Raw genomic sequence first — 17,468 nt, forward strand, 5'->3', positions numbered from 1 at the left:
ATCTGAGAATAGTATCATAGATAAGCTTGTTTTCTCTGTTTCAAAAATGTTTCTTAAACTAAATCTGTGTCTGGCATACAGCGAAGTGGCAACTGTTATTGTAACACTAAACAATGAACCTTTGATACGCACTCAGTGACCTGTATTCCAGTCGCTTGTCCACTCATACAACTTCAAAGTGACCTCTGTCTATATTTACGCAATAACAATAAACCATATAGTAAACAAAGACCTATGCAATATTGTTTCTGGATAAGCTTTATTATTTTTTTTTTCATGAAATAGAGGTTGACATCTGCTTGGACAGATATAAATCTAATCATACATTACCACTCTTTCTTTAAAGCACTTTGTGTACACCGGTCCCAGAGGTCACTAGCAGTAGCTTGACTGACAGCTGAAAGACATCTCACTCAGTCTGCTACAATCATTGTCAACATTATCACACCTCGCCTTCCCTTTGACAAGCCAAGAGGCTGCTTATCCGTAATCAACAATCCAGCTTTCAGAGTCCATCAGTGTTTTCCATTGTGTGTATTAGTGTAATATTTGTTGAATGGAAAGACAATAATAATTGGAATATGCAGCGGGGGGGTGGGATGGGGGGGGGGCTGTTGGTGTGACATTTGATATGCCTGAGATATGCATACTCTATGTATTTCCTAATAATGTGCAATATTATTCATACAAAATTTGATTGCTTATCCTCAAGGCTATCGCCGTAAAGGTCATGTAGGATAAAAACAAAACCATTGTGAGGAGTATTTTTTCGAATGGATTTAATGTATGCTGTGTGGCAGATTAGCTATAGTAGGGAAATAATGTTTAGTATAGTTGTGTCATGAAGTAAGCACTAGTAATAAAAAAAATATTAGTAATGAAAAAATGCAAAAGTAATAATAAAACTTTGGCAATGTAAAAAAATGTATATTTGTGGTAGTAATGTAAAAGTAAGTCTTAAGCCTAATAATGCATAAATAATGCAAAAGTATGGTGGCACGGTGGCTTAGTCGTGTCGCCTTGCACCTCCAGATCTCGAGTGGATGGAGTTTGCATGTTCTCCCTGTGCTGGGTGGGTTTCCTCCGGTTTCCTTAAACTGTCCAAAAACTCACTCACTCATCTTCTATCCTGTATTCAGGGTCATGGGGGACCTGGAGCCTATCCCAGTAGACGAGGCAGGGTACACCTTGGACAAGGTTGCCAATCCATCGCAGGGTACACACACACTCATTCATATACTATAGGGAATTTGGGAACACCAATTAGCCTAATCTGGATGTCTTTGGACTGAGGGAGGAAACCAGATCACCCAGGGGAACCCACCAAGCACGGGGAGAATACCCGGAGGAAACCCACTATGCACACAGAGACGGGAATCGAGCCTGGCCAGGAATCTAACCCAGACCCTGGAGGTGCAAGGCGACAGTGCTAACCACTACACCACCGTGCCGTCCACCAAAGACATGCAGATTAGGGTAATTGGTGTTCCCAAATTGCCAGTGTGAACATACCTGTGAATGTTGTCCAGAGGTCCTACCACGGTTGTACAAATGAGAATAAATTTAATAATTTGGCCTACACGGTCCCCGGTTGGACTACTGAGGTTCCTGGATCGATGATGGATGGAATGTAAAAGTAGTGATCTAAGCATTCGTGATAAAACTATATTAATGCATGTTTGTAAAGGACATGTAGTATTGTAAGGCTTACATAATAATTTAAACATTAGTTTTGTAAAAGTAGTAATTTACTGTAAATGTTGGCGTAAGCATCCCTAATGTGAAAATATTCATGTAAAAGTAGTAATGTATTCTCTAATAAGCGATGCCAGAGAGTGAACTTAACACCCTACAGCGATTATATAGATACGGTTGGACTCATTTGAACTCTAAAGGTGTTAAATCAAGACTGGAGGTTTTATTGTTTTTTTATTGTTTTTATTATTGTTATCTTATAGACCATTTGTTAATGAAGGTTGTTAGAGAAGATGCCATGTTCTAGGTCACACTACTCCCCCAAAATAAATTACTGCCTTATCACATTTTCCTTTTGCAAATGTTCAACGCGTTAATTTGCGTCATCTGCTGTCAGGATAATGGTGTCGGGAATGTTTTCTTGACTAATTTAACTTTGGTCATGACTACACGCAGGACTTTATAACCACAATCTACCCTATCCCATGGAAATTTCCAACAAAATCCCAGCAGGAATTTTTGGTTTTCAAAAAGTTGTGGAAACATTCATTAGAAAACATTATGTATGTCGGGCTGTTTTTAAAAGTTAAAATACTGACTACATGATGTTGGAATAATGTTGAATGAATGACCCAAAGCAATGTTGTAAATTACTCGCTCACTTATTGTCTATACTTCTTCATCCCGTGTACAGGATCGCGGGAGGCCTGGAGCCTATTACTGGAAACTTATCGCATGAGGTGAGATACATCCTGGATGGGGTGCCCATTCATAGCAGGGCACACATTCTGTACACACATACTCACAAGCTCATTACCACACTATGAGTACTTTGGGAACGCCAATTAGCCTACCTGGAGTACCTGGAAAAAAACCACCAAGCACTGGGAGAACTCCATGCACACAGATCTGAGGCAGGAATCGAACCCGTAACCCGAAGGTGCAAAGTGACAGTGCTAGTCACAGAGCCACCGTACGGCCAATGTTGCAAATATGACTTCAAAATAGTATTAACATTTTTGGTTTTAATCTCTCAACTGAAAAAACATCCTTAAAATGCAGGGATTACAGGAATTAAAGCCATTTTCTTAAACACACTTTTGGGGGGGGGGGGGGTGGGGGGGGTCATAAATAATGGAACACATGGCTGACAAGCAGTTGCATGGCAGGTATTCAATTCAATTTCAATGTATGGCCTGTTCCCTCATTAATACACGACTAATCAAGCAGATACACGGCCTGGAGGTGGTTCTGAGTGTTTGACATTTGCATTTGGTAGCTGCTTACTGGAACTCTTAATATGAGGTCCAACGAGATATCTGTGCAAGTGAAGGTGGCCATCATTACACTGAAAAAAAAACAAAAACGAAATAGACCATTTAGAGACACAGAAAAACATTGGGAGTGGCCAGTGCAACAGTTGGGACTTTCTTAAAATAAAGGAATTAACTGATGAGGGAAGACGTGAGCATGTCATTATCATAGTCTACAGTCAAATGACATCTTTATGAATGTAGATACAGATTCTTCTTTAGAGCAAACCACTGGTGATGCTCAAGAACCGAGCAGCCTGCACAGATGTTTTTAAATGTATTTGAACTCTGTCAGAAACTTAAAGTTACCACAGATGTATATGCAGTATAGGAATTTGTGCAAACAGATGTTAAGAGGGATAAATCCTATTAGTAGATATTAATATTCTGTTGTTTTGAGGTTGTAATAGCAACAATAGTTTGAGGTCATTATCGCTTTAATAGTATTATCGCTTTATATCATTTTATCAAAGTAATTCTAACACCAAAAAAAAACATGTCGGTGTGATGTATTTTGGGAAAACAATGTTACAACCTTATAACAACATGGCAATTAAGCAATATCACAGTACTGTACAACCTCGAGTGTGATATTGCTTTTATACAACAGTTCCACGAACTACTTATTATCAACAGATTATGATTTGTTAATTTATTTAACCAGTTATTTTGCTTTGCTAACACATATCCTTCCGCGACTAGTGGAGCTGGCGACCGTCAGGAGTGAAAGTAGTTTTAAATTCTTACTGATACTGTACTATGTACCCAAAAGGTGAGAAGAATAAAATATGGATGCAGTGGACAGTCCTGTAAATCTTTTTTTTTTTTTTTTTTTTTAAGTATATTTCCCCCTTTTCTGACTTCATCTATCAACTATGTTAACTTCCGGGTTCTGGGGTTAAATATTAAATATATGCTGTATATAGTAAATAGCATTAAATGGGAAGTTGATGCATTAGGGTGTATAAACAAACCACTTGTCCCACATACCAAGTAGTGCCCTTGGTTAGGGCTTAGGAAAGGATTAGGGATTGTATTAAAAGCCAATTAGCTTTTTAGCTCACTCACTCACCCATCATCTATTCTACTTTACTCTGTATACAGGGACGTTGGAGGCTTGAAGTCTATCCCAGGAGATTCAGGGAATAAGGCAGGGTACGCCTTGGACAGGGTGCTATTTCACTGCAGGGCACACACACATATACACACACACACACACACACACACACACACACATACACTATGGGGCAATTTGGGAACAGCAGTTAGCCTAATCTGCATGTCTTTGGGCTGTGGGAGGAAACCAGTGGGGAGGAAACCCACCAAGCACGGGGAGAACATGCAAACTCCATGCACGCAAACCCGAGGAGGGAATCGAACCCTCGACCCTGGAAGTGCTAACCACTAAGCCACCGTGCCACCATTAACCACTAACGCCTTTGCCGTAAATAAATCACCACGATGACAATTTGGAACAACTTGGAAACAGTTTTTCACATAGTACAGGTGTTAAAGATAACATCATGTTATCAGATGTGTTTTCTTGCTGAAAGTGCTTCCAAGACTGGTTTTAAATGCAGATTTTTCCAGGCAGCTGCTCTCCCATTACATTACTGCAGACCGTATCAACCTACTTTCACCCATGCTGAAGACTGACAAAAAACAAAAAACAACAACTGTGTTTGACTGATGGCACTAAGTTAGTAACCCAGTAACCCAGTGTCTATCCAATGACGGAACCTTCAAACCACTGTTGTAAGTCGCTCTGGATAAGAGCGTCTGCCAAATGCCTTAATGTAAATGTGTAATTAACAGGTTTTAGAACACCTATTACACAGTGTGATGCATATAGTTAGACGTCCCAGTGCTGTTACTGTCTATTATCAACACTCGAGGAATGTCTCTCGTCCAATCCGATTACTTGATCGGAATTAACGGTTGGAAGGTCATGTCACAAAGCATAAACCATCATTGTTTAAATAATTGATCAAGGCTTATTAACGGTTAAATACACAAGGTTGAATATGTTAAGGTTTCTTGATAAAACAAGGAAAATGTACATTTATTTTCAAACTTATCTGCAAACAAAATCTAAGATGCTAAATTTTTTTTTATGACATTAATAACACAACAATCTAGAATGTAATATTCTTAAAATACTTTGCTATGACTTTCTGGGCCTCCAGAGCTGATCTAAATAATGCAGTATATGGCACTTGAAACAGTTTTTGTAGCAGGTTTGTCAAGATAATTGGGCTTAGATTGGCCACTGGGCATGCTGGTAGTTCATCCTAAAAATAGTCAGTGGAACACGGCGGCAAATATTACAACTAAGAGAATGACAAAATAAATCAGTTGATACAAGGTGTTGAAGAGAAAAATAAAATAAAGTGAACATTTAAATTTTTGGAGAGAACTTACATTCAGGAAAAATAATGCGAACCGTTGAACTTTATCATTATCATTTTAGGTTTTGTTTTTATTCATCATATCTTAACATGCACTACTCGATTTATTCCAGTGTGTGTCATAAAAGCAGGCCCATCATTGGGTTGTGTTTTAAGTTCAGTAGGTCATTTTGACTTGAATAGCGGTTGTAGGACTGTATGCTTCACCCCAGATGAAATAAAAGAACATACACATACAAGCAAAATATATGCCCTGGCTTATTTATTTAAGTGAGCAAGGTTATATTGATGTTGTTAGTGGGAGCTTTATACTGAGAACACCAGCAAAGAAACAGGAAGTGTTTTCTTCAAGAAAGACACAGCGTTATAGGCAAGTAATTGTGATTATGTCACCAAAACACCAGAAATGCCTTTGGAATCACTCTGAATATAATAGCTATAGCACGCACAGTCAAAGGATCATAGGAAATGCCAATATTCAAGATGACCAACCATACACCATGCTATGCAGAAGCATGGGTCTAAGCTCATATAAAAATGGTATTAGGAAATGAAGGTAGTTATATATACAAGTAACTGAGATGATTTGTCCTATGATGAGTCATTCAGCACTATGCACTTGACTGAACACTATACAGTATTCTCTCACCGCCACGAGTGTCCTTGTAAACATAAATGACAAAGTAAGAGCTATTGTACCCGAAGACATGCTGTAATATTGAGAAAAAAATTAACAGTGATGAAGTACATTTCTGGCTGGCACGTAGATGTGAAAAGAATTCCAATCATAAGGCTCACGAAACTAAGACACGGATGAAGCGCTGGTTTGGCGTCATTGATGCAACTGACAGTCTTTCATTCTTCTTTGTCCTAGATTGTTATCGGCGAACGGACCGCAGCATTGTAATGCCTCTCAGTGCTGACGGGCTCTTTCAGTTCTGGATGTCTGACATTTCTCGGCTCAAGGTTTATCTTTAGACTTTCACAATGTCACAGTCCCAGTAGCACACCATTCAGATTTACACAGGCCTTCACCGGCATGGAGGAGAGGCACGGCTATTATTCAGATTGCATTCAAAGCTGATTCATAAAACCACTTCGATTGAGACCCCAAGGTCCTTGTTGCTGAGAACAACGGCAGTGGAATAGCATTCGTCTTCGATTCATTCACAACAGAGAACAAACACATAGGTGAGTTTCAACTGACAGCTGACGGCACATGATTCAACTTGTAATTAAAATATAATATAAAGCTTCACAGCACTGTAATGTTTTGTGCTTGTCTTGTATTGTCTCCTTTCTGTCCTAGTCCTTCCGTAGATTCAGTGCCCTGGGTTATTTCTAGTTTCACAAAAGTCCTTAAACACAGTATTCTCTGCAGTAAAAAATACTGACAGTTTAGATCAGCCAGAATTGCTGATCCTGATAAGCAGAGAGGCACAGAGATTAAATTATAACAGTTGTGTTTACAGACATGTGACACGGCAGACAAGGCAACACGAGGTTCAAGTATATACAAAAATACACAAGAAGGGGAAGGCTTAATCTGTGAGACTACTTCCTGTAGCACCATTTTATATTTGGACAGTCCTATTTAAAATGGTGAATTTGGAATCTCCACTGCTTCTAGAACTCGTACAGAGAAAAGACTTAAATATTTCACGCTTCATATAATCCACCTATTCAAAGATTGTTCGTAAAATTGACGGAATTAGATAAACAGTTCTACTACAGCTCGCTCTTAAATCCTTTCTTACTAATACTTCAAGGAGAACACTTAAGGCCAAAATACTGTTTGAAGAATTAAATGCTATCGTCAGAGCCCGTTCGAATCCCCCCTTGAAAGGTAGTAGTCCTTAGGTAGTTGAATCATCGCAATAATTGAACTAGTGCTTCTACTAAACCATTAGGCCTCAGTGGTGCTCCCAAGTTGTATGGCCAAGACATTGTATTTCTAAAACATTTCCGTCATTAAGGTCTCTCATACTGGTGTTGTCCTCCTGTTGATGCTGTCGTTTAAGTCTTTGGGAAAACAGTTGTGCACCTGCAGGAATCCAGAGTCGTGTTCGGGGCTATAGGAGCTGTCAGTGCCCGATTTTAGCGGGTCTCTGCTCAGTGTGTACATGTTGATCTCACCCAGAGGCACGGAGCTCACCATCTTTATCCCTACTGGAGAAGCCTCGCGGGACGCCTCAGTGGAACGTGAGCTGGAACGCGAGTGTCGCCGTCTGTAGCGGAAACTGGACATGCGCGAGTACGGTGAGGAGGACGAGGTAGACTTGACAAACTCCCGTCGTGCTTGGAAGCGCACCTCCTTGTTCTTTTCGATGTAGATGTTCACAGCTAGGACAGCAACCGCCTCCGCGACGATGAAGGAGAGAGCCCCGAAGTAGAACGACCAGCCGTAATTGTACTGGCCCTTCTTGTCTTCGTCACGCTTGTCGCTGGGATCACCGGTGTTGCTGGAGATGTACACGATGATCCCAATGATGTTGCTCAAACCTGAAACATCATAGAGACATTAGTGCAAAAAAAAAAAAAAGGATATTGTTTCCAATATTTCCAGATCAAGTGCATACAGTCAATATCAAAATGCAATACTTGGTACTAAGCAATGAGGGACTTCCTGGAACAGAGTACTAGTTACTAGAAAAATGTGCTAGTACTTTCGAAGAGCACAGTGTGTAGACTGCTTTTCTTTGAACACTAATTGTGAGATACCTTCAGATCTTACATCACACAGCATCGTGTTGTATCAGATCTTTCAGAGCTTTGAGCTAAAAACCTAAACTCTTCCATGCAGATCATTTATAGGTCACTATGTCATGCAAACAAAGACTTATAAATCTGTCAGTGTTTTACCTGCTGCAACAAACAGGATCCCTGCACTGAGCAAAATGGTATTCCTCTTGTTGTAGATGCGTCCTACTCCCACACACAGCCCCCCCAGAAGCAGTAGAACAGTACTGAGGATGGGGAACACGCTAGAGGCACGGACTATACCTAAACACACACACACACATACACATAACCAGGTCTATGGTTAGTCGTGAAATTCGATACTAATTCTGTTTAACAAGAATGACATGAATATTATACAGTAGATGCAAAACTGAAACTATGTTTAAAATGGCCGAATACAGCTTAAAAGAAAGTCACTCACGTAGAAGGTATTCTGAGCTGTCAGTGTCGTAGTCGTTGTCATCCGGAAAATGATTGATACGGTAACAGCTTCCTTTGTTGAGACCTAAAAATGAATTAAGTTAAAATTAGAGACATGATGAAGTAATGTATAGGTTACTAGGTATGATGTAACATTTAGCTGCAGCTTCTTGCAAAGCGTATTTAGTTATTTGTTATTGTCTTATGTAGCTCTGAGGATAATCATTAAAATAGTTCAGGTGAATATAAACATGAATCATTTTGTTGATTTGAGAGATACAGCGATGTCATTTTGGGAATGTTGGTAAGGTGCATTTGCACTAAAATTGTTAGCTTCAAATGTCACCTGAAGGGCGAGCTACCAAGACTTTCTGTCATTTATTAGCATTCATCCAGCAAACAATGTTCAGATGGGAACCAGTTTATCTATGAAAACAGTCTATAAAATGTTCCTCAAGCCGAGGTCTGAATTTCATGTTTGTGATAGGATTCAGATCTTTATACAGTATGTATGCAGTCTATTGTAAGTCTATAAAAAGTTAGCAGTCTAAAGTTTCTATAGCATTTTATTAATATTACCTGCCATTAAATGTGGACAATTTAAACTTTGATGTTCAAATTGAAATACAAGCAACTATCTTTAACCAATCTTTAGTGAATCTTCCTTTGCTGTGGTTGCTCGGTCATATCTCAGCTTACCACCTGCTGATATTTTTGCTCAAATGACCCGTGTTGTTACTGTTTTTTTCTCTCCCATAAGGGCATTCATGTTACTGCTTTTTATTACTGTCACAGTAGCGGAAACATATGAGACTAGTTTTAAACTTTTTTTTTGAGTCTAGTTTTAAACTTCCCACCGGAAGAATATATATATACATACTGATCCGTTTCAGTTTACATAGTGTATGTGTTTCTTAACTTGGAGCAAACCATGCTCTGTAACACATTCTGTCTATACACGATAAATTATCGCGTGTATACCTACGTCCACCTTGAGGGTAGAAAGCGATAGATTACTGGTATATTTATCATAAGGACCAGTGTCCGATTAGGGTCCGCCATTCAGTGACGCTTGCTCTAGAGATATTTGGGTTTAAGATCAAAGAATGAGTAAACAGAATTTCAGCTTTAATATGCAGATAATAACATCGAGATGCAGTAAACCCTACAGAACATGTCATCTTTGTATTGCAACCACCCAGTGGTTTATTTTATGGAATTTTCTGAAAAAGGAAAAAAAAACATTTGTGCACTAGAGCTATGTGTCCACATCAGTTATGTAATCTAATTTATCTTTTATTGTTTAATACAATTGATCAAAATAATGGACCAGTTTTTGAAATTTACTCATATTATATAGTAGTATTGATTCTTCTTCTTTTGAGTTTATGTGTGGTTGGTGCGATACTGCCACCTACTGGAATGGAATGTATAAAAAAATGATATATATATATATTTTTTTGTACATTCCAGTCCAGTCCATAAACATACATGATAGAAATTTAAACAAATTTAAACCTCTGAGACTTATAGCTGCTTCAAACTAATTAAACAATAAGAAATATTTGAATTTTTTTACTGAATTGAACCAAAAATCTTAGTGCCCCCAAACCAATTTGAGTTTACACGAAAGTCTACCTATGATTCACAGCTTTCCTACGAAACACATCCCAAACAAACAGGTCGACCAGAGCAAACAGCATCTAATGACAAAAACATTGTGAGTGCCGTGAACAAAAAGCACAAAGCACAAGTCTCTGACATCAGCAACTTCTCTTGTCAGGGCAGGAATGAAGTTTCAATAGCTGTTTCAAAGATGATTTTAAGAACAGAAAGATAGAGACATTACCGCGAGATGCAAACCACCTCTGCCTTAAGAACCAAACGGCAGATCGTAATTCAGAAGAATAAAAACAAAACAAACGTCCAGCAAAGTGATGGTAGGGCCGATTTAGGGATGATAAAAGGATCTGTTCATGACCGAAAACATGGAAACATGGTCCTGAGACAGGATGTCTATTCTTTAATGATAATGATGCAGCAGTATATATTCAGAGGTCTACACAAACATCCTGTCTGCCAATGCATAGAGAAATGTATCCACTGATGGTTTGAGACTGACCGAGTCATCCTTAACTCAATTGAGCACGCATTTCACCTCTGAAGAAAAGACCCAAATGAGAAACAATGACTGAAAGAAGCAGCAACCGAAAGAAAATGCAACAGTTTGGCGATGTCAGTGGGTCACCAGCGTGATGAAGTTCTTACTAGCAAGAGACATAAAAAAAATTATGTATATCAATTTACTTTAAGACTCTGTTTCAATACTTTTGCTCACCAAAAAATTCCCCTGTACAATGCAAACCTGAGATGTCACACAGTTTTATGGTTAAAATACCAGCAATGTGCAGCAGTGCGTCTTGCTCTCCCCGAGCACTAGGTGAAGGGAGGCACACTGCACTCTCTGACACAGCTTTTGTGGCCCAGCTTGGCATTTAATTGGGTTTGGTGGTTAAAAAGTAGCATCAAATTAATTAGTATTAAATAGGTCTAAGAAACTAGGGCACGTTTTCTCGTCTAGTCATTGTAAAAAAAAAAAAAAAGAAAAGGGAAAAATGCATTTTTCAGGATTGTTCCTCATCTAGCAAGAGCAGCAGTACTGTATGCAAAAGGCTGTGACACTGCTTTATATTTTTGTGTACCACTTTACACATTTAACACTACAAGTTTAATATTTGTGAATATACTCTATAGTACCAGGTACATGGTATTAAACCTAAGTTTTTGTTGAAATTATTTTAAACCAAACGGTCTAATTTACATATTAATGGATCATCTGGCCGTGTGCCCTGCGATGGATTGGCACCCTGTCCGGGGTGTACCCTGCCTTGTGCCCTAAGTCTCCTGGGATAGACTCCTGGGCCCGCAAACCTTGACCACAGGATAAAGCTGTATAGATGACGAATAAGTGAGTGAGTATGACCGGCAGGTGAGCATGCACTGATATCCCTACCAAGATTTTTGTTGTCAAATTAAAAAAAAGGTCTTGAAGAGGTTGTTATTCACCAATTATGTTTCTACTATGCAGTACTATTGCACTGGGCAGGCTGTTGATTTTTGATAACTGTGATGACTGAGAGCATTTGCAATCTGCTGAGCCTAAACTTGTAGGGAAGTCATTACCAAGTCTGCATTACCAGCCACTTTCACGATTTCATATAACATTTTCCAGCAATACCTGATCAGTTCCTCCGAGTGAAATGTCTGATTACAAAATTTGTCTTGAAGTGTTGCTGAATAAGCATTTTCCATTACTTGCTATAAAAATGTCTTTTTTAATATAACTACTGTAAAGTTTTCATATTATGCTTTATTCAAAAGCAATAAATAAAAATAAGGAATGAAAAAAAAAAATCTAAACCGCAATGCTCTCTTTTTTGGCATTAGTTCTCCTACATTTTTGTTTCATCTATTTCTGAACCTGGAGACGGCAGGCACTAGATAGTCTACAGTACAAAAACACATAGAGCTTATCTAACACTTGAACCCAATGTAAGTAATTTCCCTTGGTCAAATTTCAGATCAGCTTTTCTAGCCTCAATCTGAAAACCCATTATATCTTCAAAAATCCTTACTATACTGTAATGTCTAATCATTTCTTCCACAGTCAAATGGAAAAGCTGGTCATACAACAGTAGTCAATCCGAAATTCATCAGACATGTGGTTCGCTCCTTGTATTATAGAACAATATGTGTGAAGAGAAATGAAATTGAGTGACTTGAGACCGCTGATTTATGAGTGGCAGTTATTAGCCCGGTGTCTGTGGTGCGCCCCATCTCATAAAGGGGAAATAAAGCCCCTCACCTAACAGAAACATTCTCATCAGAGAAAGAGACAGAGAGACAGAGAGAGAATGAGTGTGGATCTGTGTGACAAAATGAGAGCTTGGTCCCTCAGGCCTGCCTGGAGGTAACAGCACTCTGTACTGAGCGCATGTTCTCCATGGCAACCTCAGGGCTGTTTCAACAATTCGATTTCCATAATGTCTCCAAGGGTGCCTATGACATCTTCATTGTGGTTTAACACAGCAGGCGGCGAGCCTTTCCTTTCCAAACCAGCCTACCTTGCTGACACATGTAGCACCGAGACTGATCCCTGCACAGCTTACAGCTTTCACACCACTGGCTCAGCTTAACACGCGGGAGCACTTTACTATTCCTGTGAATTACAGTAGGGTGACATGGACAATCATGGCTCTGTTCGACTTTCAGTGCTGCTGTTTCTACCATGACTGGCATAGATTTTTTAGTAGGCACTATGGAATGGACAGACTAAATATTCTACAAATTTAGAACATATAGAATCAGCACTATTGTTTTTGTTGTTGTTTTTATTGTTAGAAAGTTTGCCAGAAAGGTTTACGGGGCAACAGGTTAAGACTAGACTCATGCATCAGAAATGGGGCCGTGCAGGAAGCAGCAAGAAAGTTGCATGAGTGGGAGGTTTTTAGTTTCATGCAAGAATAAGCGCTTGCTTAGTCAGATATGAAGCTGGTGGAACAAAACAAAACCCAAGTTTATCCTTCATTAACATGAACCTGCAGCATTTGTTTATCTGTCCTTATGCTGGTTCTGGATGAGGTGGTTTAAATTAGGTTAATAGTTTGTTTAGATTTTTGGGAAATAGCGCCGACTAAATTCGTACAACATTTTCCGAACACCAAACTAATAATACACTAAATAGGTATTAAAGGAAATAAAAAGAAACGAAGCATAAAAAGAAAATATAAAAGTCATCAAAATAAATGTAAAAAAGAATGAAAAGAAAAAGAAGATAAAGAAATGGAGATGGTTAGACCGAGGACACTGCAAAGAATTAAATGCCAGCCATCTACTGGTACATTTTCCAAGATTACTTCTAATATAGTATGTTATTTTTTCTCAATTTAAAAAGGATATGGTGTCTTTAAGCCACTGAGATATAGTTGGTGCTCTGGGGGATTTCCAATGAATCAACAGACGGCACCTGGCTTTCAAGGTATTAAAAGTCAAAATATCTACTTTTTGTTGATAAATACAACGGCATCAAAAATACCGCTATGAAAACTGGACCGACGTCGATATTATAGCAATATATGTTCAGAATTGCAATAATAGTTTTGAAATAATCAAATAGCAGAACCTGTATAGAATAGGATAAAAGAACAACAAACTGAATGATGACATTTGTTACAGCTGCTGCCAAAACAAACTCTGTACAAAACTTTTAATTTTATAAGCCGAGCACATAGAATTTAGATGAACTCTATCTATTGCACCTTTTCGTCCCACATTTTAAACAGCTTTTACAGTTTGTCCTCTTATTTTACTTTAATTCCAACAAGTATGGGTATATCAAAAGGGAGAAGATAATATTAAAGACTTCTGCTGGTACTTAATATGTCCTCCCAGGTGTTGTTTGATGCGAAAGTTTTGGAAACAATGATGAGGTGCAATTTCTAACCTGATGACATTTAGATATGTAAGAAGATGTCAAATTAAACTCCTTAAAATATTAATTCACAAAAATGTGATGTAGCTGAGTTTGAGGAACTGTTATAGTCAGACTTTACAGAGCTCTGCTTTTTCCCCCCACTGCTTCCTGGCGCACAGTGCTATTGTCATATAAAATAGAAGAAATGATAAAATATGAAATAAGACATAATAAAGAATGAAAAAGGGTCTAGATAACCGATTTCAGATACTTTCGTTTTATTGTTTGTTTAACAGTCCTTACAATGCTACCCCACTGTATAAGGCAAAAGGTCCCAATTATGCAAGAATGAGCCATTGGAAGGTCAAGAGCTTGAAGGCTGTGCCTGGCACATGCTTCAAACTTGTAATCGCTCCCATTACTCAGTCACAGAATTCAAGCCCGATGGCTAATTAGAGACTGCGTGGCCTTTCAGTGCTGCATTTTAATTACACATCTGTGGTGCACACTGGGAATGGAGAAGTGACAGCACTTCCGCCCTTGAAACATCCCCAACCTGGCAAAGGGAATGATTATATCACCAAGGGAAAACAAATCCAAGCACTCAAGACTGCGATGCATATTGACCCAAAGCAAATGTTATTTCATGGCTGTGATAAACCCAGCTGACAGCCATATATCGATGCTCAAGCTGTCTTGCCCTTTTTGTGTTGATCATTGACCTTTACGGAATTTGCATCAAAATGCTCTCATGTTCTTTCTTGCCACACTGGGTTGATTAGTATTTTCATGAACAAAAGAGATATGGCTAATTTATTCAAAAACAGATCAGTTCACTAGCAAAATATTAGCACCCAATGACAATTGTATTTAACATTTAACAAAAAAAACTTAACCAGCCAGATATTTGTACCGTACATTGCATTTAGTTTTCAGTTAAAGAACATACATTATGCAAAATATTCATAATGCAATCCAGTGATTACTCGACTTCCAGTCATGGTTCAACTTCTAGGACTTCGAGTCTTTTTCACAGCCTTAGTCCCTACAGAACCCTAGCCGTTCACTACTTGGGGCTGATAAACGATGCTATTGTATCGTGATGTGATTACAAGCTTGTTGACTGGATAGGTATAATCTCACACCAAGCTTTCTTGTTAGAGCTCCAGGAACACAAAGAAGCTGTTGCTTTTGCAGTGAGTTTAATGTTACTTTTCATTACCATTTTCTTTGCATATGTATTATGGATCGTGATGTTTTCGTGATTAAATGGCACTCTCTCTGTTGTGTATACAAGGCTAAGTGGGATAATGAGTCGGGAAGCTAGTCATTCCTCTCGATTCAGGGTCACCAACATCACGTTGCATTGGGGAAAAAAAGGTAATGCGTGCCTCATTTTCTTTTTTGGTGGACAATGACAAGAAGCAATAGATTTGTCTATTTTTAAAACCTTGGCCATGTTACCATAGCGATTTCTGACACGTTGTTGCCAAGCAACAGCATCAAATACAATAAAGGCATGAATGAAGGCAGATACTTAAGAGGAGACTCTTGACTGCATATGCTTTGCAGTCCATTCACCCCTCTCCGAACCAAAAGAGAGAGAGAGAAAGAGATGGAGATAGTGAGTCAGGAAGAGAGCAAGGTCTTAAGCTCTAACATTAAGGTTAAACTTATAAACGTTTGTGAATGAGTCCTGGGTTGCTTCTTGAGCTTAACTTTGGTAACATAACTAAAATTGTGTTAAAAAATATATTCAGAGAAATTACATATTGCGTTAAAATTCCTAAATCCTAAATTGTTGTTTTCTTGTACCATTATATGGTAATGACACCATTACATCAACAATTATATCAGGTATGGTGAGAAGTCTGTCCAGTACACTAGTCTAAGAACAATGGGCAGCTTCATTGATCCTTATAATTATTATTAAAAATATTTCATAGTGGTTGTATAATTTGGGCCGTTGACTGAAACACACACACACGCACACACACACACACCATATACATGTAGATGGATGGATGGATGCTTTTTCTGCTTACATAATGCTGAGCAACTTCTTTAACAACCTTAATTATTAGTCTTAATACTTGATATATACACACACTTAAGAAAAAGAAAAACTTGAATTTACTTGTCTTTAAAACTAATTTTATTGCTATATATATATATATATATATATATATATATATATATATATATATATTAATGTATATAATACAATTATGAACTATGCATATTTTTGGATGACTCTCTCTCCCTCGCTCTAATTAACTATTACATTATAATTACATCATTTTGAAAACTAAATATCCTGATACAATATATATTTTATCTGTATGATATTTTCATCCCCTCCCAGCCCTTGTTAGTGGTATTCCCAATAGACACATTAGACACGTTTATCTAACATTAACATTTGTACTTATTAGTACTTTGGCTTTTTTTTTTTAAGAATAATTTCCTAACGTTATGGGAACGTTCTGTTTTAAGTTATCAATGAAACGTTCTATGAACTTTTAAACAAAACGTTAAACCGTTAAGATCAAGCTTCTAGGTGTTGGTTTTGTACTTATAATGACACTTGTTTGCCTTATAATAAGAAGTTCGCCAAATAAAGAGCGATAACTTTATTAACCAGTGACAGAACGCTCCCAGAACGTTACGAAACCACCCTCACACACAGGTACTAAAGCCGAACCCAAGCCGAACGTTGAGGAAATGTTCTGTGTTGGTTCGGTTGATGGCATCGCACGCGCGCGACGCGTTCTTGCGCACAGAACGCAAAAGAAAAGATTTCAAAAGGCGTCTACTTTAGGACACAAAAAACGCGATGTAATTGTGACAAATCTCACTGCAAGTTTACTCGAATTGTTTTTTTTTCCTCTAACATATATCTGACTCTTACTGTACCTTCTATACAGCAGATTCTCCAAAGCCCGGAGTGCGTGAGGTCGCCGCGAGTTTTCTTGGGTTGAGACTGAGTGTCATCCGCACTGATGTTGGTCGCGTTGCAAATGTACGCCCTGGAGTACAGCCAGTAGTCCGTGCCGATAGCGATGGTCATAAGGCTAAACGCCACGAAAGCGCCCACGGTGGCCAGGAGCAGCTGAACCGCACGGTCGCACCAAGCCATCGCACTTCATAATAATCTCTTCCCTGGCACTCTTTTTGTGTGTGTGTGTGTCCCTCTCTCTCTCTCTCTCTCTCTCTCTCTCTGTCTCTCTTTCTTCCTCAAACACACTCTCTCTCGTGCGCGTTTGTGCGTCTGTGGATGTGTGTGTGTTTTTTGGCCACAGCAGCCGTTCCTTTTGTTCCCGCGCTCGAGCGTCAGGGCTGGTTAGTCAGCGCGCGCGCCCGGAGCAACGGCAAACTTGCGCGAGGTGAAAAGCGCGCGGCGCCTCCACGTGTCAC

At 38.8% G+C, this 17,468-nt stretch overlaps 1 protein-coding gene across 1 annotated transcript; it reads right to left on the bottom strand.

Moving 5' to 3' along the window:
- Positions 1-5,542: 5,542 nt before the first annotated feature.
- On the bottom strand, positions 5,543-17,235 carry cacng4b (calcium channel, voltage-dependent, gamma subunit 4b). Its single transcript, XM_053514112.1, has 4 exons — positions 16,968-17,235; positions 8,580-8,663; positions 8,279-8,419; positions 5,543-7,918 (listed from the first exon to the last, which is right to left on the bottom strand). The coding sequence occupies exons 1-4, from the start codon at positions 17,188-17,190 to the stop codon at positions 7,398-7,400; spliced, it is 969 nt and encodes a 322-aa protein (XP_053370087.1). The 5' UTR covers positions 17,191-17,235; the 3' UTR covers positions 5,543-7,397.
- Positions 17,236-17,468: the final 233 nt, after the last annotated feature.

The sequence above is a fragment of the Clarias gariepinus genome, chromosome 16, assembly GCF_024256425.1.
Source record: "Clarias gariepinus isolate MV-2021 ecotype Netherlands chromosome 16, CGAR_prim_01v2, whole genome shotgun sequence".
Lineage (NCBI taxonomy): Eukaryota > Metazoa > Chordata > Actinopteri > Siluriformes > Clariidae > Clarias > Clarias gariepinus.

Bases quoted from the DNA above. Each gene is read 5' to 3' on its own strand.
- cacng4b (XM_053514112.1), bottom strand. From the start codon at position 17,190: ATGGCTTGGTGCGACCGTGCGGTTCAGCTGCTCCTGGCCACCGTGGGC. The intron at 8,664-16,967 runs GTACAGTAAGAG...ATTCATTTTTAG, and splicing joins GAGAATCTGCTGTATAGAAG to GTCTCAACAAAGGAAGCTGT. The intron at 8,420-8,579 runs GTGAGTGACTTT...GTGTGTGTTTAG, and splicing joins CAGCTCAGAATACCTTCTAC to GTATAGTCCGTGCCTCTAGC.